The following is a 16,490-nucleotide window of genomic DNA, read 5'->3' on the forward strand; positions in this document are numbered from 1 at the left end:
AATCAGGGTTGCATTTAAATCTTTTAACTTTTTGTATATCTGGAATTTAAGTTTATAAATAATCTGAAAGAAAGGTCTAAAATTTTTTTTTTCCAAGTAAATTTCTAGTTTTTAATTTAAGGCTCTGCTTGGAATGATTATTTTTTACTCACAGACTTATGTTGCTACCTTCATTATATTCTAATATTTTGTAGTTATGATTACTAAGGTTTATTTGTGACCTATATTTCTCACATATAAATATACTTGTCAATAATTCTACAAGTACTGCTTTTTTTTTTCATTGTAATTTTACGGTGCATTTTCAAAGCCAGTTGAACAGGTATCTTACATTACACTGTGTTTTTCAGTTGTATTTCCCTTTATTTTATCTTCACCAAATTTATTTCTTCAGAACTTTAGAATTATGTTATCAAGTTCCAAAAATTTATGAATGGCTAATGATTGGAATTTCATCAAATCTACTACTTATTTTTGGACAAAATAGGTGGTTTATGACTTACTGTAAAAGAAATTTGCATGTCTCTTGCTTTACTCAAGTCTTTTTTTATGTCTTTGTAAAGTTTTACCTTTTTTAATTTTCTTACATTTTTGGTCTTCCTTGACCTAGAGAGAGGTTTTAAAGACAAATAGAATAATCCTTACATGTTGATAATTCTTTGTATTTTTAACAATTTAAGATTGATATATAGATGTTCTATTACCAGGGACACATATTTCTTATTGTAGATTCTACCTTTTTTTTTTTTTTTTTTAGATTCTACCTTTAATCCACAAGATATGTTAATTTTTATTTTGCTTAGTGCTTTTCCATCTTAAATACATTTTTGGCTGATTTCATATTCTATTCCTACTTTTTTACTACTCTTTGCCTGATAAATCTTTGGACTTCTTTGAAGAAATGTCATTTTGATTTAGTTAGTTCCCTTTTATTTATCATGTCAATGGATTTTATTTTTAAACACATCCTGAAGATATTTGTCTTTTAATAGGAAAGTTTAAACAATGTGTTGTCATGATAATGTGGTTGGAATTCTGTTACCTTATTATTTGCTTTCCATTCTTTTATTTATGAGTTATATTTTGCACACATCCTCTCTCTATGAAGAGACATTTTTTGGGTTTTTGTTTTTAAGAAATATCATTCATCTATACTTACGCTATTACCAAGTTCAAGAATAAGATGATGTCCTTTAATAACTCCTAACATAAGAAATTTCTATTTTACTCTTATGATTTTGTCAATATGACATACGGTTTTAGACTTGAATTATTTTTATGAAAATATTTTACATTATATATCTTCTCTTTAACTACTATTCTACATTTCCAGTTAATTTTGAAACCATAATTTCAACAATTACTTATATTTACCTATAGGTTTAACTGGTTTCAATACTTACGAAAAATCCTGTATTTTTAATTTACGTTGGTCTTTAAGTAGAGTGTAGTATGCATCAATGTTGCACAGAACACTCTTTCCCCACCAAAAAACAGAAAAGCAAAAAAAAACCCAGACTCATTCATGACATTTTTTCCCCCATTCACATCTATATCCATCTGCAAATATCAAAGTCCTGAACTGCAGAATTTGACCTCCTTCACCTCCTCTATGGCTATCACCCTAGTTCAGACCATTATTATCGTTCATTGCAATTATTGCAATAGTTTCCTATCTGGCTCCTGTCTGGTCTCCTTCCAGTTTAAAATGTTAAGTCAGACCATGTTTCTCCTTTGCTCTGTTCCTTCCACTGGCTCCTCGTCTCACTCAGAACAAAACCCAAATATACTTCCTACTTTTGCTGAGCAAGCTCTCTGCCCTTCACTGGCCTCTTCCCTTTCCCCCTCTCCTTAGTGCTCCAGCCACACTGACCTCTTGCTGTCCCCTCCAAGAAGTTGAGCTTACTCCCACCTGTGCAGACCCCTGTCTATTGTAATCTCATCCCTTGAGAGCTGTCCCCTTGTGTCCCTCTTTCTCCCAAAGATCTCATTGAAAAAGCCTTCCTGTATTATTCTACATAAAATTGCCCTCAATCTCCTTCTGACCCCAGCAAGTAAATGGTTTATAACTCCTTTTAAGAGATGTAGAACATAAAGGAAAAGAAATTCTTTTTCTTTTTCCTAAAGGAAAAGATATTAAGATAGCTAACAGAATATGCTAAATTACAAATGGCTGTTTGTAATTATACAAACTTACCCTAAAACAAGGGCAATGTGATTAATAGAAGGGGCTGTAAGGAAAAGTTCAGGCTTTTGAATTATGAATACGAGAGCAAACTGAACACAGACCACATTAGGAACTTCCAAGATGCAGACCAAATGGAGACAACTGGCATGAGTGGAGATTCTGCATAGTTCTGTATGCCTCTGTGCCACGCCATGTTCATGACTTAGTATATTTTCTGTTCCGCTGCTCTTAAGAGAAGGCACTAAACATTTATTGGCTGGGAAAACTTGTTGATGAACCAAAGCATCTTCTACATTGTACTGTTTCCATTCTGCCAGTGTCCTATGAACTCATTCATGTCACAGAAGTATGCATATGACATAACACACGACACTTCTATACTGGAGTAGCTTTGGTCCATTTCTTTGGTAGGTCTATCACACCCAACCTTTATATTAACGTTTTTGTTTTTCTTTTTTTTTTGGAAAACCAACGAGATTAGCAAATTGTAGCTGTTATCTGTTGTTCCTAAGTTACCTTAAGATCTACAGAACCCTCTTCTGGAAGACAAATTAAACAAAAGCGAAAGTTGGAAACGATTTTTGCTCTGATGCAAATATTGTGCTTGCATGGTGGTTATTGAAATACTAGAGAAAGAAAGTGCCTGCAGAATGTTCTGAAAATTAGATGTTTGAATGAGTCCTCAATATCACGCCAGCTCATCATTTGTACCTGCAACAGAAGTGAGCACAAAATCTTTCCTCTTTTAAGCAGGTCAAGCTCACAGAACCGGATGTGTATTTTAAGCTAAACTCTCTTTGCTGCCAAAATAGAGTATTTTAAACAGATCCATTGATTGATAAAAGGGAAATCTCCCCAGCGGGTGGCTGAAGAAAATAATGTGGCAACTTAGAAAGTTGTTTGGCATTACCTTGAGCTGAGAATAAAGAGAGTAGTGGAAAATCTTTCTGCTATTTTTATCACTTTGTGTCCTGAATTTCATTCTCCTTGCTTACTACATCAAATCAATGTAAGCCTTTGAAAAGGAAAAAAACTCATCAGAGATTTAGGCAAGATCTGAAAATGACTTCTTTTTATTATGAGTTATCATTCTAGGTACATTTATCTCATTTTATCAAATAGCTTATATAGTAATTGAGGAGAAGGGCCTTTTGAGTGTGCATGTGTGTGTGTGTGTGTGTGTGTGTGTGTGTGTGTGTGTGTGTGTCTTCCATGTCACTTACTGTGGGGATTTGTACCTTAATAATGTGGCCAAACAAATAATTATGGGAGAGGTTATTGGTGCAAAGAGCATGTTAGGGCACTGAATTGCATGACCAAATTCTATGTTTAACTGAGTTATATGGGGCCATTGCCCATGGTGTGAGATTTGACTTTCACCTTTCAGTCTGGTGGCCAATAGGTAGGAAAAAACTTAACCACAGACTAACATGCCTTTCCTCTCTTCTGCCCCACTTTCTGCTCCATGCACCTGGCTCCTGAATATCTTAAATTCAACTGCTCAGGGGAAGAACACTGAGTAATTCTGAGGGCAAATTAGAATTATCGTTGGAATCTAAAATTAGCATATTATATAGAACTACTTGAGAAAGGAGGGTGAAAACAAGGATGAAAATATAAAGTTGGAAATGTCTGTGGTTAACCACATAATCCGAGTCTTCTAGCAAATAAGCTATTTCCTGAGAGAAATGTAGTTACTTTGGAAGCGGTCTGAACTTCTAAAGTCACTGATGTACCATTACTATTTAAAATAGAGTGACTTACAAAAGGCTACTGAGAGGGTGGCCTGGGTGCTCCGAGGTTTCTCCAAAACACCCCGTGTATTCCTGAAGAGCACATGAAATATTTGGAGGGCTTGGCTCACCAAGCATGTCTATCCCAAATGTAATTTATGAGGCATTGTTTTCTACTCATTAGCTTAAATACTTTCAAAAAACTTTACTTACGTGATATAATTGAAGAAGAGACATGAATTCAAAATGTATCCAGAATCCCATCTTTTTCCATTTTATATGTTATACATCAGAGGTTGGCAAACTATGACCACAGAACAAATTTGGCCCACTGTTTCATAAGTAAAGTTTTATTAGAACACCACCATGCCCATTCATCTCTGTATTGTCTATTGCTGTTTTCATGCTACAACAGCACTGTTCAGTAGTTGTGACAGAGATAGTATGACCCACAAAACCTATTTACTATTTGGCTCTTTACAGAAAAATTTGGCCAACCACTGGTGTATATTATTACATTAGTAACAAACCTATCTATCACCAAAGATATAATAGATTTCTTTCTTTGTAGCAATCACATACCCCAAGGATACATAAAATAATTTCATTAGAATGAAATCATACTTCCAAAGAATTGAAGAAAATATTCTCTCTTCAAATTCAATATCTGTTCCATCGACAGATGAATGGATAAAGATGTGGCTCATATATACAATGGAATATTACTCAGTCATAAAAAGAAACAAAACTGAGTTATTTGTAGTGAGGTGAATGGACCTAGAGTCTGTCATACAGAGTGAAGTAAGTCAGAAAGAGAAAAACAAATACCCTATGCTAACACATATATACGGAATCTAAAAAAAAAAAAAATGGTTATGAAGAACCTAGGGCCTAGACGGGAATAAAGACACAGACCTACTAGAGAATGGACTTGAGGATACGAGGAGGGGGTAGGGTAAGCTGGGACAAAATGAGAGAGTGGCATGGCCATATACACACTACCAAATGTAAAATAGCTAGCTAGTGGGAAGCAGCCGCATAGCACAGGGAGATCAGCTCAGTGCTTTGTGACCACTTAGAGGGGTGGGATAGGGAGGGTGGGAGGGAGACGCAAGAGGGAGGAGATATGGGGATATATGTATATGTATAGCTGATTCACTTTGTTATAAAGCAGCAATTAACACATTATTGTAAAGCAATTATACTTCAATAAAGATGTTTTTTAAAAAAATGTATGCAATGAAACATTTTTATCAGTGTTAAAAAAGTAATAAACCAGACATTTTTTAAACAAAACAAACAAAAGTTCAACATCTGAGTTTCAGATTTCCTACCCAGGAATTAATTCCCATTAAAAAAAATAGACACATGTTCAAAAAGTGTCCTTTTATTATTTCCTAGTAACATATATTGTATAAATACTCTATTTTTATATGACCTTTTACAAAAGCGATATAACTTAAAAGTTTTATCATTAGAAAGAAATGTATAAAAATAAATATGTTATTATAGGCATTTATTACAAACTATAGTCCTTCTTAGAAGGAACACACAGACCAATACTTATAAAGTACATAGAATTTATAGTAACATATTTTACTATATACATATGGAAAAAAGTCATTTTCTTTCATAGTAGAAGAGCTGAACAGACATTCACCAGGATATGACTGTTGGACCAGCTGCTGGGGATGGACCCGCTACCCCTCAGTAGCCTCCCCACCGTGAGATGTGTGATCTCAATGTCCCCAAACACTGGGGACCCTGTTGTACACACCCCATTCTTGTTCTGGCATTACATTCTTTTTGTGTGATCTTACTGACTTTCTTTAGACACAAACTGTTTTTTGTTTTTTTTTCCACATCCACATTCCTTAAGTAGGCTTACCTCAGGAGGAAAGAAATGTAGGAGGTACCCAGATCAACGGGCCTCCCCTAGCTTTTACCAGCATCTGATACATCACTGCTTTTCTTCCCCTTGTAGACTTAATGCTGTTTTTACAAATACATGGAATTGTTTCTTCGTCAAAATGAATTCACAAATAAAGACACAATAACGGCACAAGAAAGGAAAGATGGAGTCATTTGAGTCACTGGATGTTGCTAAGCATTTCTCATGCTGGACTGAATTCTTAACTCTCAGCAGAAGAGATGGCATAAACATTCTCTGAAACCACAGCAGTTAGGAACAGTGATGGTCAAAGATCCTATGTGTATTCCTTTCTCCCTCCATAGGTAGTGAGGTAAAGTAAGCCACATCTTAAACCAAAAACCTCATCTTCCTCCTGCTTTTCATTTCCCAACCTCCATGATACAAAGCATTTCATCTGTACCAGGAAACAGGGATTGTAGTATTTCTCACACTTACTTTGACAAATGTTTCTATTTTTGTAAAAACTTGTCACAGACTTAACAAAAGAAATAATAACGCCCTGGGGCTTTCTCATGCTATATTATTGGTCAGCTATTAATGATCCTCATAAACTACCCTATCAATTTTGTAACTGGCAGGAAATTCTGATGATCTAACTTCTTTTCTACCTACCTGTACCTCCCAACTCATCGGCACACCTCATTGATCACCGGCAAGGTGCACTGGATTCCTCCAGCCTTCTTGATTTCAGTGCATCAGCCCTTCCCCACTGCCCTTTTCCCTCAACACCGCCCCTGCTTAACTGCATTCTGCCATTGTGCAAAAGTCTATGTAATGTTTAGGTTTCTTTAAAGGATCGCAGCTCTCATGAGACAACACACCCCCATCATGGGACAGACACTGCAAGGTTCTCTTTTTGTAACCCTTCCCGCAAGTCTTGGAACATGGCGACCAATCCCCCAGCTGCCAGAGGGGACAAGGCAGGTCCGCACAAGGTCTGGTGCTGGCTGGCTTCACTTCCTTTGCACACTCTGAAGCGGGCTGCCCGTTGAGGTCTCGGCACTCCACCAGCCTTCTCTGCACACCCTGTCCACATGACTTGGAACATTCGCCCCACTCTTCAATGACCCATTCGGAGAAAGTAGGGATGGCGTTGAAAGATTCCTTCTTCTTCTTCACGAAATAGGTGTATTTAATTTTCGGTCGAAGGGCATTGCCCACTGTCAGGACTTGGATGGTTAAGGGCTCCTTGAGAGGGCTAAAGCTTCTAATTCTTTCCAACGCTGCAGAGGAGCCACTGTATCTCAAGACACTACCTTTGTACGTGATGTCTTGCTCTAAGGTGGACAAGGTGAAGTCGCCATTCAGGATATATGTGCCATCGGCAGCTTTGATGGCAAGGTAGCTTCCATTATTTCTGGATCCCCTCTGATTCCGTTGTTTCACTTCAATGTTTGTGGCTCCGGTTGGAATTGTGACGATATCCTGGTAGCCAGGTCTGCAGACAAGGAAAACAGATATAAAAATCTCTCATTCACCAGCTAATCATATAATCAATACTTAGCTTAAAACACCAGGTAATCATTTAAGAATGTAATTTTTACCAGACCTGTAAAAAGTTACATTGAAATGATAAGACCTTCAGGATTATGGCATTTTAACACTTACTTTGCACTAGTAACTGATCCTGATATTTTCTTGCATGTAGATCCATTTCCTCCACAAATGCCACATTTATCGAACTTCTTTTTGGAGTCTATGATGCGATCACAACCAGCTTTTACACACTGTCCTTGCACGCAGACAGAGGTGGAATCTGGGCTACAAGGAGTGCCATCTACCACCTGAAAAAGGAAGGGCACGTACCTGGTGTTACACATTAACAAGGGCAAGAGATGACGCTAGGATAGTTCTGAAAGTTTTCTTTGTTAACATTACATCTTTGCTTTCCTGACTATCAAAATTAAAATAGTACTTTATAACACGGCACACACTATCCTTCTCTTTGGCTTTTTTTTCCATCTGAAAATATTATAAATTTTTTGATTATTTGTATCCTATCTCACTTTTACCTAAGGTCAACAAAAGCAGAGCTTTTTGTCAATTTGTTTACTGCTGTATCCCCAGTATCTAGACTACTACCTGGCAATAACAGGTGCTGAATAAATCACTTGAATGTTGAATCTGCAACTGGAGACTGTTTTCATAGCCTACAGTGATAATGACACATGATAATTTCAACCAAATTCAATTCTATTTTCTACCTCAGAGCCAGATTTATCTCCTCAGCAAAACAATGCTTCCATTAGTTCAGTATATGTTCTCAAACACAAGAGTTCTCAATGCTCAGACTTTCATTTTAATAAGTCCATTTGCACATACTACTGCTAGTCACCCAGTAACAAGTACTTCGGGCCACACCTAAACTATTTTCCAAAACCACTGGATGGTTTCCATGTTAACACATAATTTACCTAACCATGTGTAAAGGGCTTTTCTTCGCATATAGGAGTAATAATAAACCATTGCAAGAATCATAAGCACTGGATTCAAGCTTCATTCATAGCCCAAAACAGCACCAAACTCAAAGCAAGCAGTTGCCAATGTATCTAGAAGCAAAGCAGTTCTAACTTGAAATTGAACACGTTAATATATAAATTAGGGCTTCCCTGGTGGCGCAGTGGTTAAGAATCCGCCTGCCAATGGAGGGGACATGGGTTCGAGCCCTGGTCCAGGAAGATCCCACATGCCGTGGAGCAACTAAACTTGTGCGCCACAACTACTGAGCCTGCACTCTAGAGCCTGCGAGCCACAACTACTGAAACCCGCATGCCACAACTACTGAAGCTCTCGTGCCTAGAGTCCATGCTTCGCAACAAGAGAAGCCACTGCAATGAGAAACCCGCGCACCGCAACGAAGAGTAGCCCCTGCTCGCTGCAACTAGAGAAAGCCCGCGTGCAGCAACGAAGACCCAACGCAGCCATAAATAATAAATAAATAAACTAAAATCTCAGCTTTATATATATATATATATATATATATATATAAAAATTAAAGGAAGTACAACAGAGCTGGCATGAAAAGGGAGCAAACTAAGGCCTTGTTTCTTAGGCAAAAAGTCTGAAGAAAAGTCACTACCTTGGGCTGCAAAACGAAGAAGTAGCCAATGCCTTTGGCTTGACAGATGAGCTTGCACCTGTCCTTGGGTGAGACTCCTGCGTACTTGGGTGTCCACTCCACTGCGGGCCCGCTCCCAAAGGAAGCTTTGGAGAATTCATTGTGTGCCTCACACTGTTCCTCTCTAAAGGTTTTTCCTGGAAAGAGAAGGAGATGATGATGTTCTCCGTTTCCGGCCTTCAACCACCCATTTGCAGTGCATCCTTTTCACCTTCTCTCTACTCACCATTATTCTCTGGACAGTCCTCAATATTGCAGGACCTGTAGCGCACGCGCTTGCCCTCGCAGTACTTCCCTCCGTTCTTTGGGACTGGGTTGTCGCACTCCCTCATCGTATACTGAACTCCTCCACCACACGTTCTTGAACAGTCTCCCCAGGGCCCCCACGGACCCCAGCTTCCGTGAACAGGAGTCTAAATGGAGACACAAATGATCAGCGTTAGAAACCTCTACGGAGATCTTTTCAGGAAATACAAGAGAAAGACATGGAACAAAGAATCAATAATACGACTCTATCCTGTATCCCTGCGAGAGCCCACAGGTCGGGATGCTAACGCGGTATCGCACGTTTTAGCATCACTTGGTCTCCTTCAATTCTGAATCTTAAAGGAGCGTGTGTTGCAGTGGAAAACTCACATCAAAATGCTTCTTGTCAGTCTTGTTCACACACTTGCCGTTGACACACCATTTCCCTTCTCCACAGCTGGTGCCGTCGGCCCAGGGGAAGTGTTTGGTCTGGCACACCAGCAATCCGCCAGAGGTGCCTGTGCACCAGAGGGTCGTGCACGTGCTGGCCGCGTCCGGGCAGTGTTTGGACTCATCCCCAAATGTAAACTGGCACTGCCGGTTGGCATCGTACAAGGTCCCGGGGAGATCAGAGGGGAGCTGTATGGGGCTCTGGGGCTTGTCCATCAAACATTCGCCTGCAAGGAAAAATGCCAATGAATATTAAGAAATAGCAAATTAAAGCATGCGATTTCAGAAAATACTTACCAAAAGTGATAATATATAGCAAAGCAATTTGAAAGCTGAAGAGTTTGGGGGGAAAATGCCAGAGATATTTAAACTATCATTAAGATATTATTCTTAATGGGATATTTCTGTATTAACAATGACAGGAAATCATTGTCCTGCTAAAAACTCAAGTTAATGTACTCTGGGAGCTACCTGACCAGAAGCACCATCTTCTACTGGAAATTAAGATCTAAAAATGCACGCGGTTGACAGTGAAAGTCATTTTGAAGGAGGGAAAATAAAAAGAACAGAAAAGAAAGAAAGAGCTGGTTTCATTAGTACCCTACATGTGGACGGTTGGGTAACATCTAGAAAGAGTAGCTGGAGCATCTTACCATGACCATTATCCAGAAATGATGTAATCATGTAAGCACTGCAAGGAGACCAGGGCTGGCTGCGGTCCAAGTTGGAAAGCATTGACGCCATCATGTGGGAATCCCGGTCGACACCATTAATGCTGGCACATTGCTTTGCATCATCATGTGGCATGTTAAACACATGGCCTAAGAAGACATCCGAAACCCACATTAGAATACAGGTCATTTGCAGCATTTTTTTTCCCCAACAGGGATTCATTTGCCTCAAAGTGATATTTCTAGAGGAAGAAATGTGTTTTAGAGATAATCTATTTTAGAGACAATGTCTACTTTTCACAGGGTGTAAGCAAACGTAAATTTCCAAATACATCCATAGCTCCTACTACCTTACTTTGAATTCTAATAAAAAGGACCATGTTGAGAAGAGTGGAAAAATATTTTCTGCAGTTGCTAGGGAGCTCTGGCACCTTAAAATAGCAATATAACCTGAAGACTCTGCCTCCTAAATTAATACATAGTTTATCAATTTGAATTCATGAATTGGGCTAACTCTCACTCTAAAACAGACTTACCTAATTCGTGGGCTGTGGTGAAGGCAGCTTGTAAGCCATCATCCTCTATGACCGAGCAGCTTCTGCTGGGATCACATACAGTTCCAACATCTGCCATCCCAAGAGTATCACATGTCTGGGCGCCACACAGGTCCTACAAGGAGCAAAGGTATGTCCGTATTAACAGAGACAGAGCACGAACCTTGTGATCTCACTTTTTGGCAGGGTGTAACTTCACATGTGCTTTAGGGCATCTACATTCATTGTTGTTGAGTAGTTCTTTTAGGAGTACTTTGTGTGACTTTAAGATTTTCCCTAAGGCCATTCAAAAAAGACTGTGAAACTTGAGATATTAAAATATTAAAAGAAATAAGGAAGATTAATCATGCTAGCCAATTAAAAAATATAAGTGCCAAAATATTGGTAAAATGCCTTACATACATCTGCTTATTACAAAACTGATTCCCAAGAGAATACTCTCATCATTGGCAATGTCTTCCTCTCACCTGTCTGGTGAAAAGAATCGCAGTGTCATAGTGCTCTGCATCCCGGTCACTGGGCGGGTTGTGCTGCTTTTGCCAGTTGCAGAAGTTCCGCAGAGTGAGGGCAGCGTTGGAAGTCACTTCTGGCCCCTTCTGTTCCTCATAGATGACCAGGATCTTCACTACCACCAGGCTAACTGAATTCCGAATGCTGGGGTGTTTGTATAACCGGGCCGCCACCGAGAACAAGGTGAGAAGGTAGTGCTTTAGCCCACTGCCGTGGAACTCTGCCATGGACTGGTCGGCCACAAGCATAGTTTCCACATAGCGGGGGCTGGACACAAATCGCTTCTTTCTTAGGCTTCTAGTTCCTGTAAAGACACAAGGAAGATAGTTTGTTCAGGGGCAGTCTAGCCAAGGATAGTTACCTTCCCAGAGTATATAAAGAAAGCCTAACCAGTCAAAGAAAACAATACAAAAATACACCCGGAGCAACAATAACAAAAATATTTGCATTTCTTTTCACTGAAAATGTTATTTTTAAAGTTTTCTCCTTTACTGTAAATAAAAAAAAGACCATGTGCTCCTGTGAGGGGTGTCAGGCTTTTTTTTTTTTTTTTTTTTAAACAGGATTTCTTTTGTCCTCTCTGAGATCACACAATCTGAAAAAGGCAGTGTGCGCAACCATTCTCCCCAGCTGTAGTAAAATCTTGGAGCAAGGGGGGCAGGCAGAGCCCTGAGTCACTCTTTCACAGGCCAGGAATCAAATCCTGAATGAGATCATCGGGCTCCACGTGGAAGGCCCAGGGCAGGGCTGTGGCCTCTGCCGAGGGGCCGGGCCTGAAGAAATCTCAGCCTGCACTGCTCTGCTCGCTCGTTCCACGGGTCCCTGCGGTGCTCTGCTCTTGCCAAATCCGGGCACAAGGACCACCCAGTCTGCCAAGAAGCCGACTGCCCCACTCCCACCGCCCCAGGGAAATAAGTTCCTGCTTCGGACCACGGGGCCACGGCTGATTGTTTCGAAAAGAGCCCTCTGACTCCTGACTGAGACCCGGCCCCCAGGGAAGTTCTACGCTGGGCTCTGAGCACGTAACCGCTTCAAGGAGCGGACGTACAGGGGAGAAGAGGAAAATTTTACAAGCCACGTGAGAAAGTTCAAAAAAGAAACAAGGCACCCCAGTGAGTGACAGAATGAAAAGAACTAGACAGGAAGCACTGCGCACAACAGAGAGAAACAGGGGAAGGCGGAGCAGGAAGGATCACCGGTGACTAACTTTCAACAGTGCTTCCGAGCGGAATTATGGCCGCGAGGGGGAGCGCAAAGTGGGAGGCTGGTGGGAGGCGCGGAGAGGCGGGGCGAGCTGGGCAGAGACCTCCCAAGCAGGTTCTGCAGAGGGGCCCCGCCACTGCCAGCCGGTCGGGGTCAGACTCTTAAAGGGGGGAAGGGAACAGAGGCCAGCAGAACAGGAATCGTAGCGCAGCTGTCCAGGCTCGCGGGCTGCACATTCTGAGGTCACTATCCCTCCTCCGCCCTCCATCTCTGCCCTCCTCTGGGCTCAGGGTGCGCGAAACAGGCAGCGGTTACAAAACTAAGCGCGAAGCTGCAACTCGACCAAAGGACACATGCATAATTGTTAAAAAGAAATTAACAAAGTGGAAATAAGTCGCACAAGCTCACATTCAACTAAAGTGGGAGGCATTGGGTTACCAGCTCTCCCTTCCGGATCGGAACGCTTCTCCTTAGCAGAAACATCATTGATAACGTCTGTCCTCTCTTGATCATTCATTATTAGGGCAAATGGAATTAACTGCTCCAGCAGGCTTTGGTTAGTTCACCAACCCAAATCTTAAGCCGCATTCCCTCCACACCACGTCTCCGTCCTGTCCGCAGACATAGGCTTGCGTCTGCGAACAGGACTCTACCCTCAAGTCGCGCAGCACAGAGAAGGTAGGGAGAGGGAGATGAATGGAGAGACAAGTGGGAACCACTCTTCTGGGAATGATACCTGTTGGCTGTCCCATGCGCTGTGTCGCTCGGTCCCGCGGCGGCCCCTGCGCCGTGGCGTGCTCGCCCTCCGACCCCGCTCCCCCCGCGAGCTGCGTCTCGTCGTCCAGGACCCCGCACCTGGCGCCGCCGCCACCCCGCCGCCTCCGCCGCAAGAGATGGAACTGGGGCCGCGTCGGAGGCTCCTCCTCGGCTGCGGCGGCGGGCGCAGGCTGGATGAAGTACTCCTCGCCCTGCAGGTAGAAGGCGCCGCGCACGCCCTCGCAGAGGCTGAGAGCGGCGGCGGAGCTGGGGTCGCCGTTCACCGTGCCAGAGTAGAAGCAGTGCGCCAGATCGCCAACGGGATCAGAACGCGACGCGTCGGGCCCGGGTCTGCGCCCCACCGTTTGGAGCGTGAAGCCGGGGGCCAGGAAGCCGCGGTCCGGCTGCAGCTCTAGCAGCAGCTGCCGGCCGAAGGCGTCCAGGCGGAGGTGCGTGGTCCTGTGTCCTGGGTCGCTCTCCGGTGCCAGCAGCACCAGCTCCTCGTCTTCCTCGGTGGGGCGCCCGCGCACGCCCGGCACGACCAGCAGCGCTGAGGCCGCGGCGAGCAGCAGCCGCAGCAGCACGGGCGCAGGCTGCGAGCCGCGAGACCGTCGCGCCGTGTTCCCCATGTCGCCTCCTGCCGTGCGCCTTCCGAACCCCGCGGGGACCGCTCGCGGCACCCGAGTCCCGGGAGGCACCGCGCGCCGCCGCGCACTGAGCGAAGGGGCTATTGTTCGGGTCTGGAGCGCAGAGCCTCGCTGGCCTGCCTCGGGATTGTTAAAATTAACAATTACTATGATTCTTGGAAAGTGCGCGCAGAGCCAGCCGCAGATGGGGCTCCCGGAGTCACTAGAGAGGAGGCGCTGCAGTTCTGCCGGCGCGCGGGAAGTTTTTCTTCTAGCGAAGAGCTGGAGGCACCGCGCAGCAGGCTTTGGTGGGGTGGCTGATGCGGAGACACGGAGCGCCCTGGGACGCCTCCGGGAGAGGGGCCTTGAGCCACACGAGGATCGGCGCCTGGAGCTCCCCGCTTCGGTCTCCGCCTCGGTCGCGGTGCACCTCGCTCTGCGCAGGGCTCTGTCCTCTCGGCCCTACTGCGCGCCCTGGCTATGCAAAGGCCCCAGGCTCTGAGCCGCTTTCCAGCGAGTGCAAGAACGGGGCAGCCCGGGCCGCCTTTTTATAGTCTTTAAAAATGTCTCCGCCCACCTCCCCCCCCCCTTACCCCCTTTCTCCTCCCTCTTGGCCGCCTTTCTATCCCCGGGACGCCGCCCCCTGAACTCAGTCGGAGCGAAACCGCGCTATGCGCCGCGGGCCTGGGCGGGGGGGCGGCCCCGCTCTGGCTCGGCGCCACTGGCTCGTCAGTCTGGGGGCGGAAGGCGCAGGAGAGGCGCTGTGAGCAGCACTTTGTACGTCTGGGGCTGCTGCTGGGAGAAGGTACTCCCTGCCACCGCGCTCTCCCCCCGCCGTCTTCCCGGACTACCGTCCCTTCCCACCGTCCCTCTCTTGCGGGAGCGCAGTTCGCGCGTGGGGCTGCATTTTCCAGAAGGGACGGTCGGGGTGGAGAGCGGAGTCCTTTCTCGAAGATTTCCCTGCCGGGGTCTGTCCCTATGCCGGCCCCCTCTCTCACCGCATCCCACCCCCGCCAGCGCCCGCCTCTTCAATCTGGGAGATGAGCCAGGGCTCCCCTTTCTAGAAAAATACCCCACTCCACCTCTCCATCTCCCTGGCCTGCCACAGGCCGGTTTGCTGCAGCGTGCTCTCTCTTCGCCCCAACTTTTCTCGGGAAAGCTCGATAGGGCCCGCGCGTCCCCTAGAAAGCGTGCCTGCGTGAGGAAGCCAGGAGACACATTCCAGGCCATTGACTTTAAAATGGGTTTAAATTTTAAACCTTCGCCCTTCCCCCTTCCACCATCATCTCCCCACCCCACCCCCCGACCCCCTCCGGCCCCAGCCTTAGAGACTTCTCAGTGGGAACCCGGGTTCACACTTCCGGAATAGGTGATCTGGAACGCGCGGTTCAATTCCCCGGAGCCTAGGGAGGGAACTGCGCATTCTCTTCATTCGAGAAATAATCAACTCCCGCCCAGTTTGCCTTCTTCCACCCACTAGCAGCTGCAGGACGTAGGCCAGGTTTGGCACAAACGTCAAGGAACCCCACTTTTGCACCCAGGGAGCGGCGGCATCGATGGGACTAGAAAGTGTACAGTGGGGAAATTAAGCAGTCGGTTTCCTTCCCCGACCCCTCCCTCTTCTTCCCCGAGGAAGGGAAAAGGCTGCCTCCGCGTTAGGAAAGCGAGAAAAGTTGAACCTTTCCACCTAGATAGGTCCCTAAGCAAAAGCGGAGCAGCTCTTCCATCGAAAAAGAGGGAGGGGTTCAATGACACAGAGGAAGGAAATGTTTCATAACGTTTCCCCAGGCGGAAAACCACGGGGACAATGGTGAGAACGACCGCCCCAAACCCGGGGCAGACCCGTGTCCCTCACACTCGCGCGCTCCCACTTCCTCGCCCGGCCCTGTCTCCTGCCTCGCCGCTCCCGCCCCTCAGTTTTCACCAAGTTTGATCTCGTCCCTTTCATTACTCCTCCCCAGATCTTCCCAACTTCATTCTTTTCTAGCCAAAAGCGTCCCCTGCAAGTCCTCCAACGCGTCCTTCTTACAACTTTTGCTTTCAGAAAACCTCTCCAACTTCCTCTTTTCTCTCGGAGTTCTAGATCGCCGACTTGAAAAACAAAAACAAAATCTTTGCTTCCCACTCTTTAGGAAAGATCAAATCAGAAAGAATGGCACAGAGAAGGAAAGCGTTTAAAACAACCCCTGGTCCCCATACACTTAGGTGTGGATGCTTTCTTAAGCGTAATTGTCCTTTCCTAAGGTCATTGTAATAGATAAATGCTGAATGAGTAACCGAGAAATTACATATATTTTAACAGCAGGTTAAAGTAACTCAATGACTAGTTTTTTTCTTTGCTCCTCCATTCTCCCACCATCTAACCATTTGACCCTGTTTCTGCCCACCCCCTTTCACCCAGTCTCTCACCCCATTCCATTATTCCTTCCAATTTAATATTGACATACACATTAATGAGTGGCCCCATTCATTTCTATACTGTCTAGCCTAACTCATTCTGCT

The 16,490-nt window shown here is 44.6% G+C and overlaps 1 protein-coding gene across 1 annotated transcript; it reads right to left on the minus strand.

Moving 5' to 3' along the window:
- Positions 1-4,255: 4,255 nt before the first annotated feature.
- ADAMTS1 (ADAM metallopeptidase with thrombospondin type 1 motif 1) lies at positions 4,256-14,435 on the minus strand. Its single transcript, XM_060150797.1, has 9 exons — positions 13,343-14,435; positions 11,361-11,707; positions 10,876-11,008; positions 10,322-10,489; positions 9,609-9,895; positions 9,199-9,385; positions 8,934-9,109; positions 7,463-7,638; positions 4,256-7,292 (listed from the first exon to the last, which is right to left on the minus strand). The coding sequence occupies exons 1-9, from the start codon at positions 13,989-13,991 to the stop codon at positions 6,593-6,595; spliced, it is 2,823 nt and encodes a 940-aa protein (XP_060006780.1). The 5' UTR covers positions 13,992-14,435; the 3' UTR covers positions 4,256-6,592.
- Positions 14,436-16,490: the final 2,055 nt, after the last annotated feature.

The sequence above is a fragment of the Lagenorhynchus albirostris genome, chromosome 5, assembly GCF_949774975.1.
Source record: "Lagenorhynchus albirostris chromosome 5, mLagAlb1.1, whole genome shotgun sequence".
NCBI lineage: Eukaryota > Metazoa > Chordata > Mammalia > Artiodactyla > Delphinidae > Lagenorhynchus > Lagenorhynchus albirostris.